At 39.6% G+C, this 22,565-nt stretch overlaps 3 protein-coding genes across 10 annotated transcripts in view; 1 reads left to right on the top strand and 2 right to left on the bottom strand.

The window, feature by feature from the left end:
* Positions 1-3,946, top strand: apela (apelin receptor early endogenous ligand). Its single transcript, XM_050044531.1, has 3 exons — positions 1-339; positions 2,359-2,449; positions 2,791-3,946. The coding sequence occupies exons 1-2, from the start codon at positions 264-266 to the stop codon at positions 2,445-2,447; spliced, it is 165 nt and encodes a 54-aa protein (XP_049900488.1). The 5' UTR covers positions 1-263; the 3' UTR covers positions 2,448-2,449; positions 2,791-3,946.
* Positions 3,947-4,395: 449 nt separating this feature from the next.
* Positions 4,396-19,096, bottom strand: tmem192 (transmembrane protein 192). Its single transcript, XM_050045332.1, has 6 exons — positions 18,963-19,096; positions 17,741-17,896; positions 16,677-16,938; positions 16,437-16,559; positions 7,122-7,227; positions 4,396-5,157 (listed from the first exon to the last, which is right to left on the bottom strand). Exons 1-6 carry the CDS (start codon positions 18,990-18,992, stop codon positions 5,043-5,045), a joined length of 792 nt encoding a protein of 263 aa, XP_049901289.1. The 5' UTR covers positions 18,993-19,096; the 3' UTR covers positions 4,396-5,042.
* A 1,271-nt stretch (positions 19,097-20,367) lies between these two features.
* Positions 20,368-22,565, bottom strand: part of LOC126390446 (LIM and calponin homology domains-containing protein 1-like) — a 33,993-nt gene continuing 31,795 nt past the window's right edge. For all 8 annotated transcript variants that reach the window (XM_050044759.1, XM_050044763.1, XM_050044760.1 and 5 more), the window contains one exon: positions 20,368-21,832. In XM_050044759.1, the coding sequence (XP_049900716.1) occupies positions 21,807-21,832 (26 nt within the window). In that variant the 3' untranslated portion in view covers positions 20,368-21,806. The remainder of the gene's footprint in view (positions 21,833-22,565) is intronic.

Here is a 22,565-nt window from a genome sequence, read left to right on the forward strand (position 1 = left end):
AACACCTTTGTCACTTTGCTCTCAGAAACAGAGACAATCACACTCTCACTGGACACACACATTCCCAAAGGACATACTGATTATCCCGAGAGAAGAGGTACATCTGGATACTGGATCCTCCCGGGATGGGCCTTCTGGACTGAAACAGGAGAAAAAGACAACAACCTGAGCATCATCAGTCCAGCTCAGACCCAGAAAGACTCTCCAGACCTTTGGACAGTTATCATTAACTGACCTGTTCAGAGGTTAACTGCTGCCCAGCCATGAGGATCTTCAACCTGCTCTACCTACTCCTGCTGCTGGTAGCCGTTATTGTACCAGCTTACTCCGGCAGACCAGGTAAGCATCCCAAAACGTTAACCAGCAGGTGTCCGTTAAAACCGCAGAAGGTCAAACATAGGTCCGGGTCAACTGTTTAAGCGGCGTTTTAATTCACTGCGCAACGTCCGTAAAACTGCAGGTAACCATAGCAACAATAATTCTGCTCTTTACTAGCTTAACTACTTAAACTAGCTTAACGCTCAACGTTGAAACAGACTACGTTTAAACATATTACAAGTTAAATGAAGTTAAAACTTTTTAACAAAGTCCGGGTCAACTGTACCTTAAACTGCAGGTAACCATAGCAACAGTACTTCTTGCTAGCTAAACCACTTAAACTAGCTTAACACTCACCGTTGAAACAGACCAAATTTAAGCATTTTAAAAGTTAAAATAAGTTAAAACTTTTAATACATATATATATTTAGTTACTTAAACGTTTTTTTGGTGGGGGTTACGATATAAGCGCGATAATACAAATACAAACAGACGCAACGTCAATCATCAGGCCTTGAATCAATCAATGTGTGGCGCGTTCATGGATTGTCGTATAGTGCGTAAACACGAAAACTCTAGTTGGGAGAGAACATTATCGTCAACCTCCTGTTGAGGAACTAACACAATAAATCAAATAAAATAACGACAGTGTCAACAACCATCGCTAAAAAAGAGCTGTAAAGTCAACCTCAATGCCATTACATGTAATTAAAACCAAACCGTTACTTAATTACATCAAAGCAATCGAATTAACCTACTAAAAGGGGCTCAAATTTAAATGTTTGCTCCTTGAATCAATACATATATAACACAATATAATTACTAATTTGGGCTTACTTTTGATCCATCTGGGGTGACAACGTAAATAGGCTATTCAGAAGTAATTACCTTGAATGAATGCGTTTAACGGTAGTTTTTGCTATTCTTCCCATTTTGCCAACATGCCCTGAATGCAGCACTGGTATAACAAACTTGTGGTATATTGTTGGTTTTAAATTATAAAGTTTAATATTAAATTTCAATAAGCGTAGCTACAAACTGCATGTTTAAGATTTTGTTTTTGATAACAAAAAAAAGAAAAGAAAAAAAAGTAGACACCATGCTGCTCCCGCCTGATGTAACAGGTGCGCCTTCTACGCAAACCCAGGCTGGTTTGCGGTGATCTGCGGTGGAGACATACAGCGGTGGTTCAACAGAGAGGCCTTGGGGTTTGAGGTCGTGATTAGGTTCACTTGATGGTGCAGAGGGGAGGATGAGGAGGGAGGGCGGGGTGAGGAGTGCCGCCGGGGATCGCACAGCGACCCCAGTGCGTCCCTTTGTCCCTGGCTGGAAAGCACTCCGGCGCGCTTTTGTTAATCACGGTGTTAAAACGCCATGCAAATACCCGAGCTTTATTAACATGACATGGAGTAGCAGTGCCAAGTGTAAAGGAGCCTACCTTCAGGCGTGGGGAGCTGTTTCTTTCAGAGGGCAGAGAGGAGGAGGAGGGGGGAGGAAGAGGGAGCCATAAAGTCATCTGGCAGTTTATCTCTTCCTGGGCTTGGCTGGCAGTCTGTGAACCGCAGGAGTCAAAGTGGATTTATTAGGGACGTTTAAAAATAATCATGTGTTAGGTCTGTGTGTCCCAGTTTATTAGAAGGGGGTCGCCCTGCTGTTGGTGAATGGGTCCAAACAATAAAATCCCTTTAAAGCAAGCTTATCTATAGTCAACAGAGGATAAGTTAGGACATAATTAGGCTTAGTTAGTTTCATAATCATACTCACTTAGAACATGGCGGCTGTAGGAGGTGTTATTTTATCTCTTGTGGTGCTGAAAAGCTCAGGCTGAGTTACTGTGCACCATTTGGGATTAATTAAGCCTCTCAGGTGATATACAGGGCTCCACCTGCAGACATAAATCTTGCTTAAAGGGACTTTTTACACCTAAAATTACATGTGATTAGCAGCTCATTCATGCAGCTACAAATGTATCTCTGTTATGAAACATCAGCTTCTCCAGGGGCTTTATTCTGCATATTAAAAGTCATCTCTTTCTTTCAGATTTCCTGAACTTAAGGAGAAAATACCACAGACACCACTGCCCACACAGACGCTGCCTGCCTCTCCACTCCAGAGTACCCTTCCCCTAAAGGTAAGACGTGTGCACTCATACATGTGTTTCTGTGTAGAGGAGGTTATGAGCCGAGCTGTGTGATACACAGAACAAAAACAGGTTACAGGGCCGGCAGGTGGCAGTTAAGAAGGTGTGCGTGATTAGTGGCAGAGGTGTGTATTCACGCAGAACAGGAGTGCATGGAGGGGGAAAAAGGCTCAGACATAAATCTCACTAATGATGAAGAGGAAGGCTTTGGTGCCATTAGGAGAGAGGGGGGTTTAGTTTTAATTTTTTGGACTCCTGTACACGCAGTTAGTTGTTTTGTCCTTCTCTGTACCTTTCAGCAGGACACTCAATTATGTTTTTTTCCACTGCAGGTTGAAGCACAAGATTGAGGGTGACCTAAGGAGAGGAATATGGATATGAAGCAACTAAAGTGTGCGTCCTGGGCACCATGGATGGATCCCAGTGCAAACACAGACTGAAGGGGAGGAAAATGCCACCCCAAAGACTGTTATGTATATGTAGCTGCAAAAAGCTACAAGACACTGTCTTCATTTCCAACAAAATATAAACAATGAATTGTTTTGGCACCCTGGTGGACACAGATCTGGGTTTGTCCAGCTGCACAGCACAGCTGCCAGAAGAAAATGTTGGCTTGTATGTTTCTACAAACCACAAATATGTTAAATTTATATGTTTCTAGGCATCATATCAATGTTTCTAAAGTGATGTAGTATTTGAGCTGAATTTGTCATGCAGAGGTGGAACGGATGGTGGATGGCCTGCCAAGCTGCAGACCCCTGATTGAGACCAACAAACAACAAACACTGGTTGATTTTTAGCAACTGCTGGTGGTGTTTCCACCGGTGTTTCTGGCACCAAACATGAGTGTTTTTAGCAGCACTTTGTGGTGTTTCCTAGCAGCATTACTGGCACCAAACCTAGGTGTTTTTTACGACACATTGCTGTGTTTCCTAGTGGCATTTCAGCCACAAAAAGCTGGGTATTTTTCATGGACACATCAGGGGGTTTCCCAGTGGCGTATGGGCCAAGGAACCAGGGTGTTTTTCACTGACCCATTCCTGCTTGGCTATTTTAAGCCAAAACATGATCTTTTCCTAACCATAACCAAGTGATTTTTGTGCCTAAACATAACCACACCTTCACCACAGAGTTGTTAAGAAACCTAAGATTTCAATGTACCCGCTGTAACATAATGTAAAATGTATCTGTGGTTTGTAGAAATGTACAATTCAAACTGGTGACTGGTTTGAGCTGCAAGCACCTTCCCTCTTCGTCATCAAAAGCCATAACTTTTGTACGGAACAACACAGGAAAAGGAGCAGCAACATCAAAAATATTTAACACTCACGACTCAAAAGCTTCGGACCAAAGAGCTGGAAACATCTTAGTGACTGCAGCTACGATGACCAGCATCTACATAGTATTCCTATAAAGTGTTTATAATGCATGTATGCACTTCAGATGTTTATTGTATTATGTGTTAAACTTTTTAATAAAACATGTATCAATGAACTGTTTTGTATCTTTAAATATGTAGCCTAAAAGCCCATGATAAAACATGACCCCTGATACCTGAGTACTCCACAGTGCTCCCTAGAGAGGTCACATGAGAAAGGAGTCGTAAATGCTCCCTGTGGAGTTACGGACGCCAGAGCATAAAGAAATCACAATGGGGAGCAAACACTACGGGCTGGAATGACAACCTCGATATTTCGTTAACGCAGATTCCCGTGACTGTTGAAATTTAACACAGAAAAGGTGAGGCGGGAAAAGACGTTCACACCAGCTAACGTTGACACTGCGGTGTCTCCATTGTTTGGACCTTTTCTTTTAGCTCTAAAGGTACAACATACAAAACAAACACAAACCTGCAGTCACTTACTTGGGTTTCACTGAAGTATTGTGTCAACTGTTGCTCCTGAAAAGGCTTAAAACACATTAAATAAAGGAAAAGGTGTATATTACATATTTATTGGAATGTGACCACAAACACACAAACTCAGTGATTGAACAGATAGAAAGAAAACTGCTACCAAACAAAGCATTTACACATTCAGACAGATAAAAAAAAAGCACTTGCGGACAATTTACAGAGTTACACCATCTCTTTCTCTTGTTTGACCCTGATACGTAATAACCTCTCCCCCCTGTATCCCCTTGTCTGTCAGTTCCTCTTTAGTGCAGATGATTTCTAAAACAATTTCACCACTTCTGATTCTCTCACAGTAACACAAGCGGCAGCGGACGTGGGTCACCGGGGGTCGTAACACAGTGATAAAAACCCCTCACCTCTGATCTGTGACCCATGACTCCTCTCCTCCTCCTCCACCCCTCTTTAACTTTCCTCCACTTACAGCTCACCTCCTCCCGCGTTATCTTTCCATCTCAGGTGCCTCGTGCAGAGGCCCGCCTGTCTTAAGTCACAGGTGCTTGTGTGCACAGGGATTTCCTTACTTTTAGTCTTTTATCCACTGTTTTTTTTAGCTTCTCATCCTCTTTCAAACCCACGGATCCCCCTCTCCTTCGTGTTGAGAGAGTGGAGTGTTCAGATGATCAGGCTCTGGTTTACAGGCAGGAGGAGGAGGAGGAGGCTGGACTGCGGTCAGTGCTGAGCGGAGAGGTTGAGCAGCCTCTTGCTCAACAAGGTGTTGTGCTGTTTCAGGTACTCGATCAGGTCGGCCTGCTTCTCCACAACCTCCTCCAGACTGGAGCCCTCTCTGTGACACAAATAACAGCACATGAGCCCTTTTCACAGTCAGTAAACACTGCTGGTTTCATCTGTCTCTGTCTGTCTCTCACAAACCAACAATTAACTGATATAAACTATTTGTAAGTGTATGTCCAAAGTCTTGTACAGCTGATACCTCTGTGCTTTATACCTCCACTGATCTCCAAAAACCAACACATCAATGTGTCACACTTGTACTAGGCGACACATTCTTTTGTTACCATAATTTAGGGCAATGTATGGAAACTTTATCTGGAGTCAATCCAACACACACCTCATCCTGCTGTTGTAAATACTTAGCATTGCAGCAAATCCATGGTTAAATACAATCCTCACCACAGTTTACTTCACATTGCCACATATTTTAGTGAGCCATTCAAGTCCAGATTAAATGAAACTGCCTTTTAAACCCTTATAAATCACATCCCCGGCCCTACTGTGCACCTATTTACAAATATGTGCCAATAAAAACAGACACAAATCAATTTGTTTGTACTCTTATATTAAAATGCAATCATGTTTTCTTCCTGTAAAACAAAATCTGACGCTAATTTGAACCAATAATATCACGACATCCAACCATCGATCAGTCTGCAACTTTTAGCCGCACAGAGCTAAGAGTCATTAATTAGCTAGCTGGCAACAGCATGCTACATTGGTGTATCTTTTTCCCCCCCGAAATACCGTGGTAATGGCTCACTGGTTAGAATTCATTCACTTCAGGAAAGTGGTATCTGCGGCAGCTCCAGAGTGAACACCAGGCATTTTACTATGGACTGCTTCAGAAACTAACGTTACATGGAGCATATGATGGACTTTTTCTCTTTCTCCCTCATAGATAGGCTACTACGACACCATCAGAGTTAACACTGTCCTCCCAACATTATGTCCAACCTGCCTATCCCGTTTTACTCGGAAATATGTGGTGATACTGAAGCATGATACTCAAAATGCTGTTTCATCTGGACTTTAAGATCCTCTTTATAAGCATGTATCTACATCTTCAGTAGGAAAAATGGGCTTGGGGCCACAAACAGGCTGGAGAAGCTAAAAAAAACTAGACTAACACATTGTTGGTTTGGGTCTTTGTAAAGGATTTGTTTAACAATGACAAAACTATAGTGGCCAGCTGTGTACTTGGATTTTAATGCATCCGAACATAGCTCCTTATTACATGAATAATCTTTAATGGCTCCATTCAAACATAACAAGACCATTATGAATAGAGCTGCAATGTTTGTGCAAAATTAAGCATCTGGTACATGAAACAATGATACAGTACAGCTGAAGAATACAGCTGGTTGGAGAATAATAGAATAAGGGAAGAAAAGTGGTCTCAGTCTTCTGAATAGGCTGCGACAGTGATGGATTTAAAGAATTTATTTGCAACTGAAGAGCACCAGGGATGAGAAAAATGTTTGGGCGAATTCTTATTTGCTGAGATGCTGCATGTATTAAACATTTTGCTCGATATTCAGACTGTGAGAAGTTGGCGTGGATCAAAACTTAAGGGAGGGAGGGAGACAGATGGTGTAATGATTGCTGTGATTTTCTGAAGATTGTTTCCCCTTTTGTTCCACACCATAGGGGGGAAACAAAAAAGTATGTCATGGTTTACTGGATTGATTTTTTTTTTATCTTTTTGCAAGAGATGATAATTAAATGCCAAAAATATAACTTTAATCTCAAGTACTTAGACCAAGACTGACATTTAATATCTCTGTTGCTGTTGAAGTCTTTATGTTAATGCAACAACATTCAATTCAGACTTGAGCTGCACAGCAGTACAATGATTAGAAGTACAGAGGGGCGACTCAGAGGCTTATTCAAACACGACAGTGACACATGAACTTGCCAGCCCTTTCTCGTAAGGTGGTGCACATCTAAAAGGGGCTGTGGACAGTGTGTGTGTGTGTGTGTGTGTGTGTGTGTGACAGAGTGAAATCTGTGTACCTGAATCCAGTCTCAGTCGGCAGGTTCGTAACACTGTAGGTGTGTGAATGCTCTTCTTGGCTCACGTCTGGTGCAGCTCGCGCCCTGTTGAACCGCATCACCTGGACTAAAACCACAAACAAAAAAATCTTCAGTTACTTTTCTAACAACACCATCAAAGTGTGTTTTATCTTGTCACTTGCACATAAAGACACACAGACATTACCGCACAGAAAGAGCTGTTCAAAAAACATTAATCACTCAGGTGAGAATCTGCACACATTTGTTTTTTTATTGTTGTCCATCCCTCTCCCTCTCCTAAACACACACAGGTTGTTATATCCTGCACTTAGTCCTTATGGGCTGCCATATCCTGCACTCAAACCTCTAATTCTCACACCCTAAACATACACCTTTTCACAAGAGGAGGGGTTAGCAGCAAGGTGTGGCTGTGGAGTATCCAGCAGCTGGAAGAGGAGCCAGAGCCAAAAATATGGGAGATGTTGGTGCTGTTTGGATCAACATAAGGCTGCGGTGTATTTGTGGGGTTGCAGGGCGAGTGTGTTTGAGGAAGGGCAGAGGGTGGAGCTGGCTGAGTATTGATAAGACTGGAGTGTCATTAGCCAGAGGAAATTGTCAGGGAGGTTCTAAAGAGCGCTATCTTTACTTTGCTACAGTGCAGCATCTCAGCATCCACACTCACACACAATCTAAAGAAATACTGCACATTCCTGCATAATGAGGCACTAAATCTGTGTGTGTGTGTGTGTGTGTGTGTGTGTGTGTGTGTGTGTGTGTGTGTAAATACAGCAATAATAAGCAGGTACGTGTGAGAGAGACAGAGACATTCCAGAAAGGCAGAGAAATGAAGGTTTGTTTAAGAAATGACAAAGAAACACAAACTTCCACACAACAGGGTAAAATATTTGCTCTTTTCTGTTTAAAAAAGAAACCTGACAAATGGTTGCACGTACAAACATAACTGAGCATAAAACCAAAATAAAAGGGATGGTTCGTGTTTTTGAAGTGGGATCGTTTGGAGAAGCAGGCAGGAGTCCCGCCACAGAAGCTAACCAATGCACTGCTGTTGATGCGGAGCAGCAGCAAAACATCTTCACCACTTTACCTTTCTGTCGTTTTTGACGGAGACCTGAACCTGAAGTGAAACTTATCTATTTTCTCTTCAAAGCCAGACTCAGTTGACAAGAACAGCACATTAACCTTGCAGAACAAAGGAGCTGCTGGTCTACTGCTGCCTCAATCAGTTACTCTGTTTGTGTTACTGTGTGACTTTGGAGTTTTAAAGGATTAGTTTGGATTCACCAAAGTCACACAATTACACAAACAAACTACTGATCATGGCAGTAGTGGACCAGCAACTCCCATCTTCTGTGAGGTGAAATTACTGCTTTTGGCAAAGGAATTTGGCTTTGAAGAGATCACAGCTAACTGCTTCAGTTCCTCATCTTAAGAGCTGCCTGACAACAAGGTAAAGTGATGAAAATATTCTAAATGCAACATACAGTTAAGCGGACATTGACGTTTTTAGGTAGCTAAAATACATTTTGCTGCTGCCTTCACCCACAGCAGTACGTTGCTTTGCTTCTGTGGCAGTACTCCTGTCTGCTTCTCCAAACTGAGGGCGTACCCACTGACATCTACTGTATAAAATACACTTACTATGGATAAGTACCTCATATAGCCCCACTTAAAAAAATCAGAGCTATTCCTTTAAAGGTCCAGTGTGTAGAACTTAGTAGTGATGTTTCAGAACTGAAACTTCTCCTGTGTGCTAAGTGTGTAGAAGAACTACGGTGGCTTACACAACAACTCAAAAGACCCCATCTAGGGACCAGTGTTTGGTTTGTCCATTCTGGTCTACTGTAGAAACAACATGGCGGACTCTGTAACTCCATATTTAGATATAAATGGTTCACTCCAAGGTAACAAAAACACAATTCTTATTTTCAGTTGATTATAGACTGATGAAAACAGTTATTTATATTAAATACAATTTCTGCCAATTGCCCCTCAGTTCTACACACTGGACCTTTAAGGTAACGCTCTGATTAAAGCATTTAGATTCACAGCAACATGTTTAAAGTTTGCAATCGGGAACACTGACACTTGAAATATTATGAGAGATCGCAGAGGTTTGAGTTGAGACTTGGTTAGCAGTATAAATGTAATTACTGTGGAATTTTGTGTAAAATAAATTTATTTGATAAACTGTCATCTTGTTATCTGTTAATATTCATGATGTGTCTGTGCTGACAGGAAGCGGCACTGGTTTGATTTTGTGTTGTCTGTTTCTCTGTTATTTTGCTCACTGCTTGTTTTTGAAGAATGTTTTTTCATATTAATTGTTTGTTTCTGTCATGTCTTTACTTCATAATGCCAAAAACACATTACAAAGGTGTGTATGTGCAACAGTAATTTGGATGATTGACTAACTGTTGTGTGATGTGCTACTGAGATTTGTAAATCAGTTAATCGGGTTCTGTTTGTGTTTGTTGTATCTGTATAATTATAAAACCTGTAAACAACCTGAATTAGTGCACAAACAGAAAAGAGTTATCAGGGTGAAGTCAAGCAGTTCTGGGGAGTTCAGTGTGTTACAGCAGGGGGCAAAAAACAGACAGAGATACCAGGATGGATGGATGGATGGATGGATGGAGGGAGCAGTGTAAAGAAGTGACACATTTCACACGCCCCTGTTAGAGACTCTCACACGGCCGCACAGACAGTGCTAAGACTTGGTCTCTACTCAGATCAATCACACATTAAGAAGTGCACATTTCCAGGTGATAACAGTGAAGCTGCAGAGGTGCTAACAGCTAATGGTGCTCACCACTCTACACTGCCTGAATCAAAATCAAAGAATTGCAAAGGAAATGGATCCCAACAAGCTCGGAGCCTGACACAAGACGAAGAAGAAGAGCAGTGTGATTACATTTGAGTTGTAACACGGGACATTAAAGGAGTTCACAGAGGTATGCAAGTCTACGGTCTGTCCATGAAACTGTGTCACGTGCAGGAGCTTCAAGGTTCAAAGACTTCAAGGAGATACCTGACAATAGCACATGTACAAATTCTAACAGACATAAAATAAAGTCAAAGAGCAGATGTACAATTAATGTGTACATACAAAAACCATGGGTTCACCTTTTTCCACACATAAGCTAGTACCTATACAAGAAGAATGTGCGGACCTCACGCATTCTTCAGATCAGGCGTACACACAGTTTTAGTTGAGATAGCTGCGGGTAATATGTTAAGGACAAGATTAAGTTAAGAGACGGGTAACATTATTTTAAGGTTGTTTGTCACTTTCACTGATTATTTTTGCAGCATTTCTCATTGACAGATCCGATGATTGGTGAAGGGGCACAAGAATCGATGCGCAAACATATGAGTTTCTACATCCGTTTATGGCAAACTATGGGCATGGAATGAGGCTCATTCAAGTGCACACAGCACCACAATGACAAGATTTCTAAAAGAGAATCAAGCGTACACATGGCTTTATAAATCTGATAAATTCATATGCATATTTCTGCTTTTGTGCGCTCAGTTTTAGTCATGACTCTACACAGAGTTTTATGCATCTGGCCCAGGAGTGTAGATGCTAAACTGAGAACATCACATATAACTAAATTGTCCACAGCTGCAGTTCTGGCACTTTTAAAAGATGAATACAGCTTGTGGCTGCACTGCAATATTAGAGTGGCATTTACCTGGACACTTCAACTACAGAAAATGCCACTGAACACTGTACTGCCTGTTGGTGCAGATACGTTATCATACAGGTCTACACCTACCCTCGAGTTTTTTTAGACAGTATTTACAAATTGACTGGACTGGAAAAAATAAACCTGATGAATTTAAACCAGATTCTTAATTTTAACCAGTTTTAACGATGGTGAAATATCTGTAGAACAGATCTTTCCGAGGTCTGATGTAAAATAAGAGGAGATCAGTGTTTCTCTGATGCTGCTGATGTCTTTTCTTCTGATAACTTAAGATCCAGACATTCAGGAGGTTTTCAGTGGGAGCTGAAGTATCTGCAGAGGTCTCTTCCCGTCCAAAGCTAACAGACTTTTTTTTTTTTCAGTTTCGTGTTAAAAATCAGTGTTTTCTGACACTGCTCGTTGTGGAGGGGCTGCTGACTGTGGTGACCAATGTGAAAATGCAAAAAGCCCTATCAAGAACACGTGTTCGGTTTGTTTGTTTGTTCTAGGCTACTGTAGAAACATGGTGGTGCAACATGGCAGACTCAGAGGACCTGCTACCTATGTAGATAAAAATGTCTCATTCCAAAGTGACAGAAAAAAAGACTATTCGTATTTTCAGGTGATTATACACTAAAGGAAACATACTTATTTTATTATATTCCATTTCTGCCAACATATCCTCCTAAATCCTACACACTAGACCTTTAAATTAAGATGAAAAAAGTTACGTTTTTTTCACCAAAATCAATCACATCATGTGATCTGAAACAGCTTAGAATGCTGTAAAACTTAAAGTAATCAAACTTCAATCACTGTACTCAACCAGTGTATAGAGAGAGAACATTACACCACTCTTTTTACAGGACCTGAGGATTACAGCACCAAGAATGAACTTAACGATAGAATTGTGGAGAAGCTAACCGAGCTAAAGTGAGAACATTTATATGTGTATGAGCAGTCTAAGCAGCTAACTAACGACAGCCCAAGGTTCATACATCCAAAGAACTTTTATTAAAATTAACTGCTTGGCAAACAGACCCGGCATCTTATTGAGACCGGCGTTTATCTGTCAAAACATGAAGCCACACTTGGTTAGTAAAAGGGACTCTGTGTTGAACTATTTTACGACATACCTCAAATTATAGGTTTTGTGGAGATGAAGACAAGTTTATAGTTTTTGTATACTTAATGAACATCATTAGCACAAGAATGTTGAGATAATGCTTTGATTATTATAGTGAGTTTTACTTTGCACATCTATTGTCTGGACCTTCAGTGATAGAACAGGTGTGAACAATAACCTTCAGGTATTTGTGATCAAAAATAGGGCATTTATCAAACATCTTCAGTCTTACTTCTCTCCTGTCATACAGTACATGTGTGTGTGTGTGTGTGTGTGTGTGTGTGTGACACAGGGGTATACCGAGGGTATCTGTATCAGTGTGTGTGTGTGTGTTAACCCTGTGCCCTACAGTGCTTACACTAAGTTGTGGCGAGGCAGAGGAGAGAGATGTATTCTAAGTTAAGTCTTTGGAGGCCAAGGCACGGCTTTGATGTGCATGGAGGTCTACAGAGAAGAGTGTATTCATGTTAAAATGAGAGAGGCAGAAACATACAGCAAACCTCAAAGACACACACACACACACACACACACACACACACACACTTACAATGAGCATGCACTTCAAAGAGAAGTTGAACGAGGCCTTCCTGTATGGACTTCATAGCTGCAGGCATTATATCTCTCCTTCTCTGTCTCCTTTAAAGACAGTTTGTCTTTCCTCCTCATGAACTCACCGATGTCACCTTGACTCTGTCGGAGAATGTGCGTACGTGCTCGTGACGGTGCTTTAAAAAAAAGGTTTGCGCTGCGAGGCGTCGCTCAGTTTGCATCGTGCCTGACTGCACTAATCTGAGCAGGAATGCGGCGGGCGAACACAGATGCCCCCCTCACACACTGGATCACCCTCACTGTAAACACAAGGACAATGTGTGTGTGTGTGAGTGTGTGTGTCCCTGTGTTTGGGTGGAGTGGGTCGAGGGCTACCCTTTGGCTAGGCTAAATCCTAATGCCTCTTATCTTCTCTCCTCTCCTCTCTGGTATCTCGATCTCCAATCTGTGCCCCTCAGCTGCCAAACACACCTATAATATGAATTTCCTTTTAATTAAAGATTCTTCTGTATCAATATCCTCTGATGCAGCGTCTTTAACAGCAGTTTTCCTTTACACACTGAGAGGGAGGCCGGTGTACTGGACCTCACCTAATAATCCAGGGAGTATCTAAATTGTTTATTGACTGTAACTCTTTTAAAATATCCTGGATTACAAACTACAAGTTTTTTCTCAATTACAAAATACACACTGCAGGCTGAAGTATTTGTACTGTGTGGGGTTGAGTATTATTTAAAATGCTTTGATATTTAATCAGGTTTAATATCATGTTTATTGATAAAATATAAAAAAAGGAGGTTCAGATTTAAAAAGTATTTACATCTTCCAGCTCCTTTTTGGACATGAAATACCTAAGTTATTAACTGAATATGTTGGCAGGGAATTCTTATTTTATTTTTTTACTTTTACTTTTTTTAACCTTTATTTTTTACTTATTTTATCTTTATTTGTGTGTGTTTGAAAAAAAAATAATCAAACCTAAAATTCAATCTAATATCAGCCCCAATTTGACTGAATTTCCGAATCATAAACCATGAAACAAACCGTAAAGATTTTATAGCTTATTTTGAGGAATTTAAACTTGTTTTCTTTTTTCAAATATATTTTTAATTCCACAAACTTCTAAACTACAGCAAATTAAACTACATCGAGGTTCTGTCCTACCACAAAACAAGTTTCTTAAAACGTTTTCCCAGCAAAGGTGACTAACGTGTCACTTGATATCTCTGGGTCCTATCTTTGCTCTCTGTGCATTATGTAACTGTCTATGCTAAGTGGATGAACATAAGGCGCCAAATGATGTGGTATAAATGTTGCATGACAGCCTGTATTACACACCGCCAAAAAAAATGTGTATATTCTTTTATTTTTTCCTTATTATTATTCTTCGTTCTTTTAATTTTGAATGTTGTTTGTACGTGTGTAATTGAGTGTTTGTTCAAATGCTAAAAAAAACAATAAAATGTTTAATTGTGAAAATGTTTCATTTAATAAAATATGATCTAAAAGAGGCAAAAATATGACTTACATTTGTCACGTTTTCGAAAGTAGGTAGTATAGACACATTTGAGTCTGTGTACTGAGGTCTGACACTCAGCACTTTTTGAGAACTTAATCTGAAAACTACACACTGGTCTGTCCTACGGGTGTGTTTATTAATGTTGAATTTTTATATTGTTATATCTGCATTATATACACGCCAAGGGACAACAGCTGGGAGTCTGTATTGCATTATATCTGGTGTAATACATTTATTGTACTCCGTCTCTGTTCTAAATAAACCAATAAACGAAACAAAAATGAATGAAAACTGACCTCCAATTACCATGTAGCCCATCAAACAGACAGATAAGATTTTAATGGGACTTTGTGCTTTGTGCTATGATTTTTATATGATATTAAACAATCCTGTAACAGAATTACTGTTACATACGTACTGATATATATATCTTAATGTCTGCATGAAATTTGGAGGAATCTTGGGATGTAACAAAGGTGTTCTTTTCCTGAGAATGTTGCTAAAGCTTTTTAACAGCTATTATAAGGCTGTGGTTTGAGCGAAATGCTAACATCAGCATGCTAACATGCTCATAATAACAATCCTAACCAGATCGTAGTAGGTATTATGTGTAAACCATGTTCTCCATCTTAGTTATTGTGTTAGGATGCTAATTAGAATGAGAAATAAACACAGAGTCATTGGGATTTATCCACTGGGGACCATGAACGTCTATGACAAAGTTCATGACCAGAAGATGTTGCTGATGAAGGGATGTTTACAGCAACTACAATATATGCATGTGAGATGTCACCTGTTTAATTTAAGGCATGTGCAGGGAGCATTTAGGAATAATTATAAATGTCTCCAACACTCAGCAGTTTAGTATGAAATAGTATTTCATGATACCATCAGTTTTTTTCTATGTTTTTAAATTTGTAGCAGTGTACGATCAGAATTCAGATATATGAGAGCCAGCTGCAGAACAGCACTTCAGTCACAACTGTACATTTTGACTAGTTAATTAACACATTAATTCACTTCTTTGACTTTAATTCAACATTTTGACAGCCTTATTCTATTTTATAACCCAAACTTTAAACTACAAAAAGGCTTAAAGGGAATAAATGAATGCAAAAACATTTAGGACAAATGGTTTTATCATGTTTGGGTGAGCCATCCAAATAAACTACATACGAATTTCACTGCTTTCCCAGATGCGACTGAGTTCTCCGTTCGCTCTATTGCTGTGACTTTTCCACAGCAAATAAAGTAAAGTTTTACAGCACTGGCAGTATGTTTTGTTGTGTTGCAAAGTGACTGAATTCTCCCAGTAAGTTTTTGCATCTTAAGGCCATTTAAACAAAGTTACCAACACAGTGGAGTCAGATGGAGTTACAGAAAACATATTTGTTCCTGACCTCAAAGGAACAGACACTGAAAGATAGAAAGATAGACAGGGATGGGTTTCATCCTAAGTTTGCTTGGTGTTCGAATCAGAAGCTTAAAAAAATCAGCAGCTTGGCAGCTCAGAGAGACAGAGAGAAAGAGGGAGGACAGAGAGCTGAATGGTTGATTGTCATGCTGTCGAGTCTGAAAAGGGCAGGGCGGGTATTGTAATGCGAATGTGGTCAGATAGAGAGTGGGGGGTAGTGTGAGTGTGTGTGTGTGTGTAATGTAATCTACAGGGTGTGTCCCTCCATATACCACTACTGATATTACTGCCACCATCCACAGGAAGACGATGCTGCATTGTTCCTGTAACACTGGAAAAAAAACGCACTCATCTTACAAACTATGTAATTGGAGAGAAGTCTCGTAATATCATAATACATGATACTAACTCAGCGAAATTGGGGAAGCACGAGAATGTGATACAAGATACAAGAAATTAAGTTAGTATTTCAGCTTTTTTCATACCTCCTCCTTTTGAATAAAACATGAAATCATTTACACAGGGTTTAAGTTAGGTAGGTTAGCTGCCAGGCTGCCTTTCAGCAAACAGAATTAATATTTTGAAATTGGAAAAATCGCATTTTTTTAAATACAGATACAGGAAACAATGTCTTTATCCCTAATTCAGAAGAAAGGGTGCAAGTGTAACTAATAAAGCTGTTAAGACATGAGCCCTCTGTGGTGTTCATGTGCTCCCTTTTACCTCTGAAGTTAAATTTTACTCGTTTATAGGTTTATGTGTTATTGTGGGGGGTGGGTGAGGCTTTGTGGGCTGAAAGCAAGGGGCGCTGTGCACTGTCTGTTTTTCATTTGTTGGAGGAGCAGGCCTGTGTGTGTGCATGCTCTGAAGTCTGATATATATGCAATCAAACCTCGCTTGACTATATTAATGTCTGCTGTTTTACAAGAGTCACCTGCAATCCCAGAGTGAAATAATCTCTCTCATTATTAAAATATCTTCACTGAGATCAGTTTACCTGTGTAGTGGATGAGGCATGGCAATGCCACCAAGAGCTCAATCCCCAGGACGCTGAGCAGCATGCAGGTGTGCACAGTTGTTGATAAATGTGCAGCCAGAACAACCAGCAACAGAACATTCCCTGCACATTAACAGAAAAACACAAACACAGCATTACTGCCACCTTGTGGAGAAAAGTGACCTCTACACGTGCAGTTAATGGAATTTTTGTTGTCTGATAACCTGTGTGAAGTTGTACCTGTAGAGTGCACGGAGAGCGGCAGGTGCTTCAGTCCCTGCATCTGTCTGTAGAAGCGCAGGTATCCTCTGCTCCTGGCCTGGCTGTGGTGGTGCTGTGCACACGCAGTGAAGAACAGCACCAGCACCCACAAACACACCTTCCCAAACACAATGATGCTGTCGCCTCGCACGTTACCCAAAATGCTCATACACACCTCCTGTTGGCCAAATTCCAGCACACACAGCACCGCCAAACATATTGACAACACCACGAACACAACCTGAAACGAAGAAGAGAGGACAGCGAGTGAGACAGATGTATGAAACAGGAGATGTCGGGACAGACCAGCACACACTATGACTATTATTAAACATGGAAAATAAAGTGAGTCACTGTGAGTGTCTCGGTTAAGAGGGCAGAGTGGATAAAGGCCTTTACATGTGCTGCACTAGTCAGATTACTCTAGAAAAATCTGCAGATAAATTTCTTGATTACTCAATTGGCTGTTTTGTCCATAAAATTTCAGGAAAAAAGCCCATCAGAGCTTCCCCAGATCCCAAATTGTAATGTCATCTTGTCCAACCAGCATCTCAAACCCTAAAGATATTCGGTTTATAATGACATAAACCAGAGAAAAGGACGTACATCATCCTATCGAAGAAGCTGAAACAAGCAAAGGTCTGACATTCTTGCTCAAACCATTACTCAGATGATTATTTATTATCAAAATAGTTGTATTTTGTGTCTGTCTCTACCAACCAACCAGTTCATTAACTAATTGTTTAGGCTCTGCATTATTGTAGCAAAAACATCACAATATCAATAGTAACATAATATCAAAATAAAACAAGAATAATCATCATAAACATATTATATTAAATTTGGTTTAAACATTGTGTTGTGCTTTCAGCAGTTTATTTCCAAATCCAATAATTTTGGAGGGTTTTAAAATCACAAGTACTTCAATTTTTTTCTGTCAGATGTGTCAGGTTACTGCTGGTACTTTATTAGGGAATAATAGACATTATTACAGTGCGTGTAAAGACAGTGATTGTATGTGCGTAAATGTGTGTGTGTCATACATGCAGTAGAGACAGGAGGACAGCATGGCAGGGTGTTGGTATAGTCTGAAATTCCCTCCTGATGGCAGAGTGGAGGGCGTCAGCAGAGATCAGAGGTCCATCCACCAAAGACTCCTCCTCTATGCTTCGTGACATGTCTAATGAGGGGCCTGCCGGCTAAAACAAACAACATATTATTCTCTATGTACAGATTAGTTGATTTAACTACAAAAATATGAGTTTTTAAATATTCAGTACCAACCCATTTTTACCACCATTGTTTCGGCATATAAACCTGATTTATTTGTGATTTCTGTACAAGCTACTTCTCCCTCCAGGGGACAAATCAAGTTTCTCTTATCCACTGGTGGAAAGTAACTAAGTACATTTACACAAGTACTGCACTTCGGTACAATTTTGAGGTTCTTTACTTGTGTATTTCAATTTTCTGCTACTTTATAGTCCTGTGATATACTTCAATAATAACTATTTTAATTACTTGGCAGATTGAGATCAATAATACCAAATATAATCAACAAACACATATTAATACTTTTGTACATCTACTGAAGAAACATTTTCAATGCAGGATGCAGGAGGATTTCTACACTATGGTATTGATGCTTTCACTTTAATAAAAGATTTGAGTAAGTTAGTTCTTCCACCACTGCTCTTATCTTGTATTGTGTCTCCAATATAGTGGTATTTATTAAGAACCAAAACATATCTGTGAGCAGTCATGTAACCTGTCATCTTTCAGTAATGACTAATGGTTCATTCCCCAGAAAAACAACTAACACAATCTACTAAATTCGACCCGGACCACCATTATTCAATTCATAGATTGAGAGGAGCAACAGCAACTGGTCAGTTTATATCCGTGTATGACTGTGTGTTTATGCCTAGAAGGGAAACTGAAACTAAAAACCTCTGCTGTGATTAATCTTAAATCTGCACCACAACAAACAGAATTTACACTGACAGCAGGAAACAGCAGAGAAACCACAAAATCATTTATCACAAATCTCGGTTTTACTGCTTGTTAGAGCCGATTAAAGAGCATAAAAGACAGCTTGTAAAAGATAACCACACGACACAAACACAGTCGTATCGTGACAGTTGCTGTTTTTAGCCTACTGGCTAGCTAACACAGGCTAACTGCAACACAGTATTTACTGCTCTTTAACGGACAAGCTAACCGTTACCATGGCAGCCAGTTAACGTTAAATATACATATACATACTGCATAAAGAGAGGGTCCCTTTGAGTCCATTTTGTGTCGGTGTTCGATGTTTTTAAAGAAAAAATAAAAGTACAACAACAAACAACCATTAGCTTACATACTACCAAGAGGGCGGGGCGAACAGGCACTTCCGGTACACTTCCGGTTCCCCTAGTTTATGGATCCCCTTGTTCCCGGCGCAATAAATCCTTCAATTTTATTATTATTATTGCTTATCTCTGCTTATTATTATTACCAGCAGAAAAATATAAACCCTGTCCTGACATAAATACAAGTTTTCTGGAACTTATATCGTTAAAGAATTTGAGAATTTGACATAATTTCTTGTTAAAGTTATGGAAATTTCAAAATCAGCTTTATTGGCCAAGATTTGACCTCGTTTTTTAAATTAATTAATTAAAAAAGATTTGTTACCAACTTTTATATAATACAATACAATACAACAATAATACACAACAATTACCCCCACCTTAACTTGGTCTTAGTAGATCAACTGAAGAAGAAGAAATAATGATAATAATAATAATAATAATAATAATAAATTAGATTAAATTGAATTAAATTAAATTAAATTAAGTTAAATTAAATTAAAACTAAAACGAAGAAAAAAAAAAATTAATGAAAGATAAAAAAAAATAGGAATAAATAGGTTACACGGGCTATGACTCCTTGCCTCCTTCCCTTTGTCAATAAGGAGAGCCCAGACACCAATGGTGGACTCTTCAGCATTGTGCATTTTTTGCTACTGACATCTTCATATATGTTATATCCAATAGGGAGTCCAGTTTTAATTACCATCTAAAGTACTTGCGCAGATATAGACATAACATCTAAAAACAAGGACAACAAAGCTGAACAACATAAACATTTGACTACTATAAATATTGGTTTTCTGTCAATTAATATATATTTAAACCACTCAAAACATTAGGTGCATTAAACAGGTTTTTGTGAATGAATAGCATCTAGGAAAAAATACAAAATTATTCTTTTCAAACATCCAAACAGATAAATGTAGTCTTTACTCCACTACATTTATTTAATAGCTGTGGCTACTAGTTACACAGCAGATTAAAATTACATAAATAAAATAGCAGGGAATATTCTGCTGCAAATTAAGTACCTCTGCTTGTTATACTTTAGGTACATTTAGCTGATTAGACTCCTGTTCTTTAACTTAAATAAGATCTTTATTCCAGGACTTTTACGTTTACTTTAAACTTTAAGCATATTTCTACATCATGTTATCACTACTTTTACGTAAGTTAAAAATCTAAATTTTTTCCACTGTTGTTTACATGTTGACCTATGTTAGGACCCTTTTTTTATTCAGTTAAGAGGATTCATTCTTTTACCTGCCTACTTAATCTGCATTCTAATTAACAAAAGACAGATGTCATCCCATTTAAAATATTTTATTGATAAACATACACTTGCTATAAAAGACAATGAACTGAGCGCTCTGTTCCTCTGAGTGATGAAGACGCTGTCAGGTGTTCAGACCGAGGCGATGACACACAGAGGAGAGAGGCGTTCAGCTCAGACTCTGGGGAGGCAACACTTGTGATAGAGGCAGACAAGGAGAGATTATAGGAGGACGTTGTGGAGCTGTCATTATAAGGAGGAACAATTAACAGGGAAGCAGCAAATCACTTTGTGTCATTGGTTTAGCTCATGGAAGAGGGGGTGGAAGAAAAGAGCAGGTGATTAGAAGATCCATTTGAAATGTTTTTTGCTGGTATGGAACTGTGCTTCAAGTCAGATCACACATTGCAGTCACACCTGTACATGCATGACCTCATACACTCACGCACACACACACACACACACACACACACACACACACACACACACACACACACACACACATACACACACATGTGCCAAGACCCAGAGGTCCGTGTGGGTGTGAACAACTCCTGCACATACACTAGCCCTCTCGCATTCATTACATAAGGCACTGATTCGGATGCAGTCAGTCTATGAGAATAAAACAATGGCTAAAACATCTTAAAGGGAAAATATTTAAAAATCCAAAGAACAAGTATATAATTAATAACATGCATTCTCATTCCTGTAAAATTAATTATAAAGAAAAAAAAAAAGCTTGTGTAAGTTAGCGAGATGCCCAAAAAAAAAAAAAAAAAACGGAAAATATCATGATGATGTACAACATACAAGAGGAAAGTTAAAGTTCAGCTGTCGAGACGATAACAACGTACGTCAAACTCACACTACGTCATCTGAGCAATACTCACAATAACTTATATATGTTCTTCTTTCATGCAAAACTGTAAACACAAAACCCAAAAAAGGATGAGAAAGTATGATGATGATGAGTAAGGCATTGTAATGGTCAAGCTACTTCCGGTTATCCAACCCAGACCTGTCACATGATCAGTGCAGAAGCAGGGGTTAATGAGTCAAGACTTTGAGACTGATGTGCGGTGGTTCAGCGTTCAGCGTTAACATGTTATCAGATCCTTATTTTAGTGTCTAACTGTGCTAAATATGGATGTGCAAAGGTCTAAACACGTTGATTTGTTTGATTACATCCATGCTACACGTATTAAAATGTTAAAGTGTATACATGTGTACAGTTAATAAGCACACACACTGTTCTGTATGTGCATGTGATGTTGTGTCACTCAGTCTGCATGTCAGTCCAGTTTTTGCTCTCAGTAACATCCATAAAGCTGTTTGTGCAATTCAGGAGAAAGATGATGATTCCAAGAGTTTTCAAGAGCATTCCAGAATTTCCAGGATGTGAGTCAAAGTTCAAGAATTCTGCTACGTCCAATCACTGATGAGGACAGTGGGGGCTTCCAGTTCAAATGTAGGTCATCATAGTGTGGTGGGCTGACCTCTGCCTGCAAACACATGGAAATATGTCTGTAAAACGTCTGCTCTCTTAACGTCTTAACGTATAATCAGGTTGTTTAATAACACTGTTTCTTGTCAGAGTCACTGTGTTAGACCCTTGACATAAGGACATTAATAACATGATGCTGGCCCCTAACCCCATTTTATAAAGGGTCTAGTTTAAAGGGACAGTTCACCCCCAAATCAAAAATACATATGTTTCCAAATAACCCCGTGGAGGAATCCACAAGAAAAGCACTGGAGCACTCAGATCACTTGTGATGAATTTATTAATGACTAACATTTCGACGCCAACTGCGTTTTGACTCTGATGAAGACGTAGTTGGCGTCGAAATGTTAGTCACCTTGCTGTGAGCAGTTTCATGTAGGAACTAATTTCTTTCTATCAAACTACACCCACGCAGAGGGAAACGAGCATCTACTCATGGACAAGAGGCTCATGCATATGACAGCGAGAGGTGGAAACATTTCTAGCGCCCTCCTCAGCTGAACTGTAATGTTAGCTTGCTCAGGGGTGCTAGGTGAGCCAGCAGTAGATTCACACTTCCTTCTGTGCGGTGATACAGTTACCTGTGTCCTCCTGTAAAAACATAATTGACATTTTTGTATCAAAAACTACTTCCACTTCATAATCCTCCGTCACTATGACGACCAGCTGCTTGCCACATCCTTGAATGTGGGTTAAGGAGCTCGTCAAGTATTGCATGCCCTTTGTTTTTT

This window comes from Epinephelus moara, chromosome 5 (assembly GCF_006386435.1).
Source record: "Epinephelus moara isolate mb chromosome 5, YSFRI_EMoa_1.0, whole genome shotgun sequence".
Classification (NCBI taxonomy): domain Eukaryota; kingdom Metazoa; phylum Chordata; class Actinopteri; order Perciformes; family Serranidae; genus Epinephelus; species Epinephelus moara.

Bases quoted from the DNA above. Each gene is read 5' to 3' on its own strand.
- apela (XM_050044531.1), top strand. From the start codon at position 264: ATGAGGATCTTCAACCTGCTCTACCTACTCCTGCTGCTGGTAGCCGTT. The intron at 340-2,358 runs GTAAGCATCCCA...TCTTTCTTTCAG, and splicing joins AGCTTACTCCGGCAGACCAG to ATTTCCTGAACTTAAGGAGA.
- tmem192 (XM_050045332.1), bottom strand. From the start codon at position 18,992: ATGGACTCAAAGGGACCCTCTCTTTATGCA. The intron at 17,897-18,962 runs GTATGTATATGT...TGTTTGTTTTAG, and splicing joins AGGGACCCTCTCTTTATGCA to CCGGCAGGCCCCTCATTAGA. The intron at 7,228-16,436 runs GTAAACTGATCT...TTGTGGTTTTAG, and splicing joins ATGCCTCATCCACTACACAG to TCCAGGTGATGCGGTTCAAC.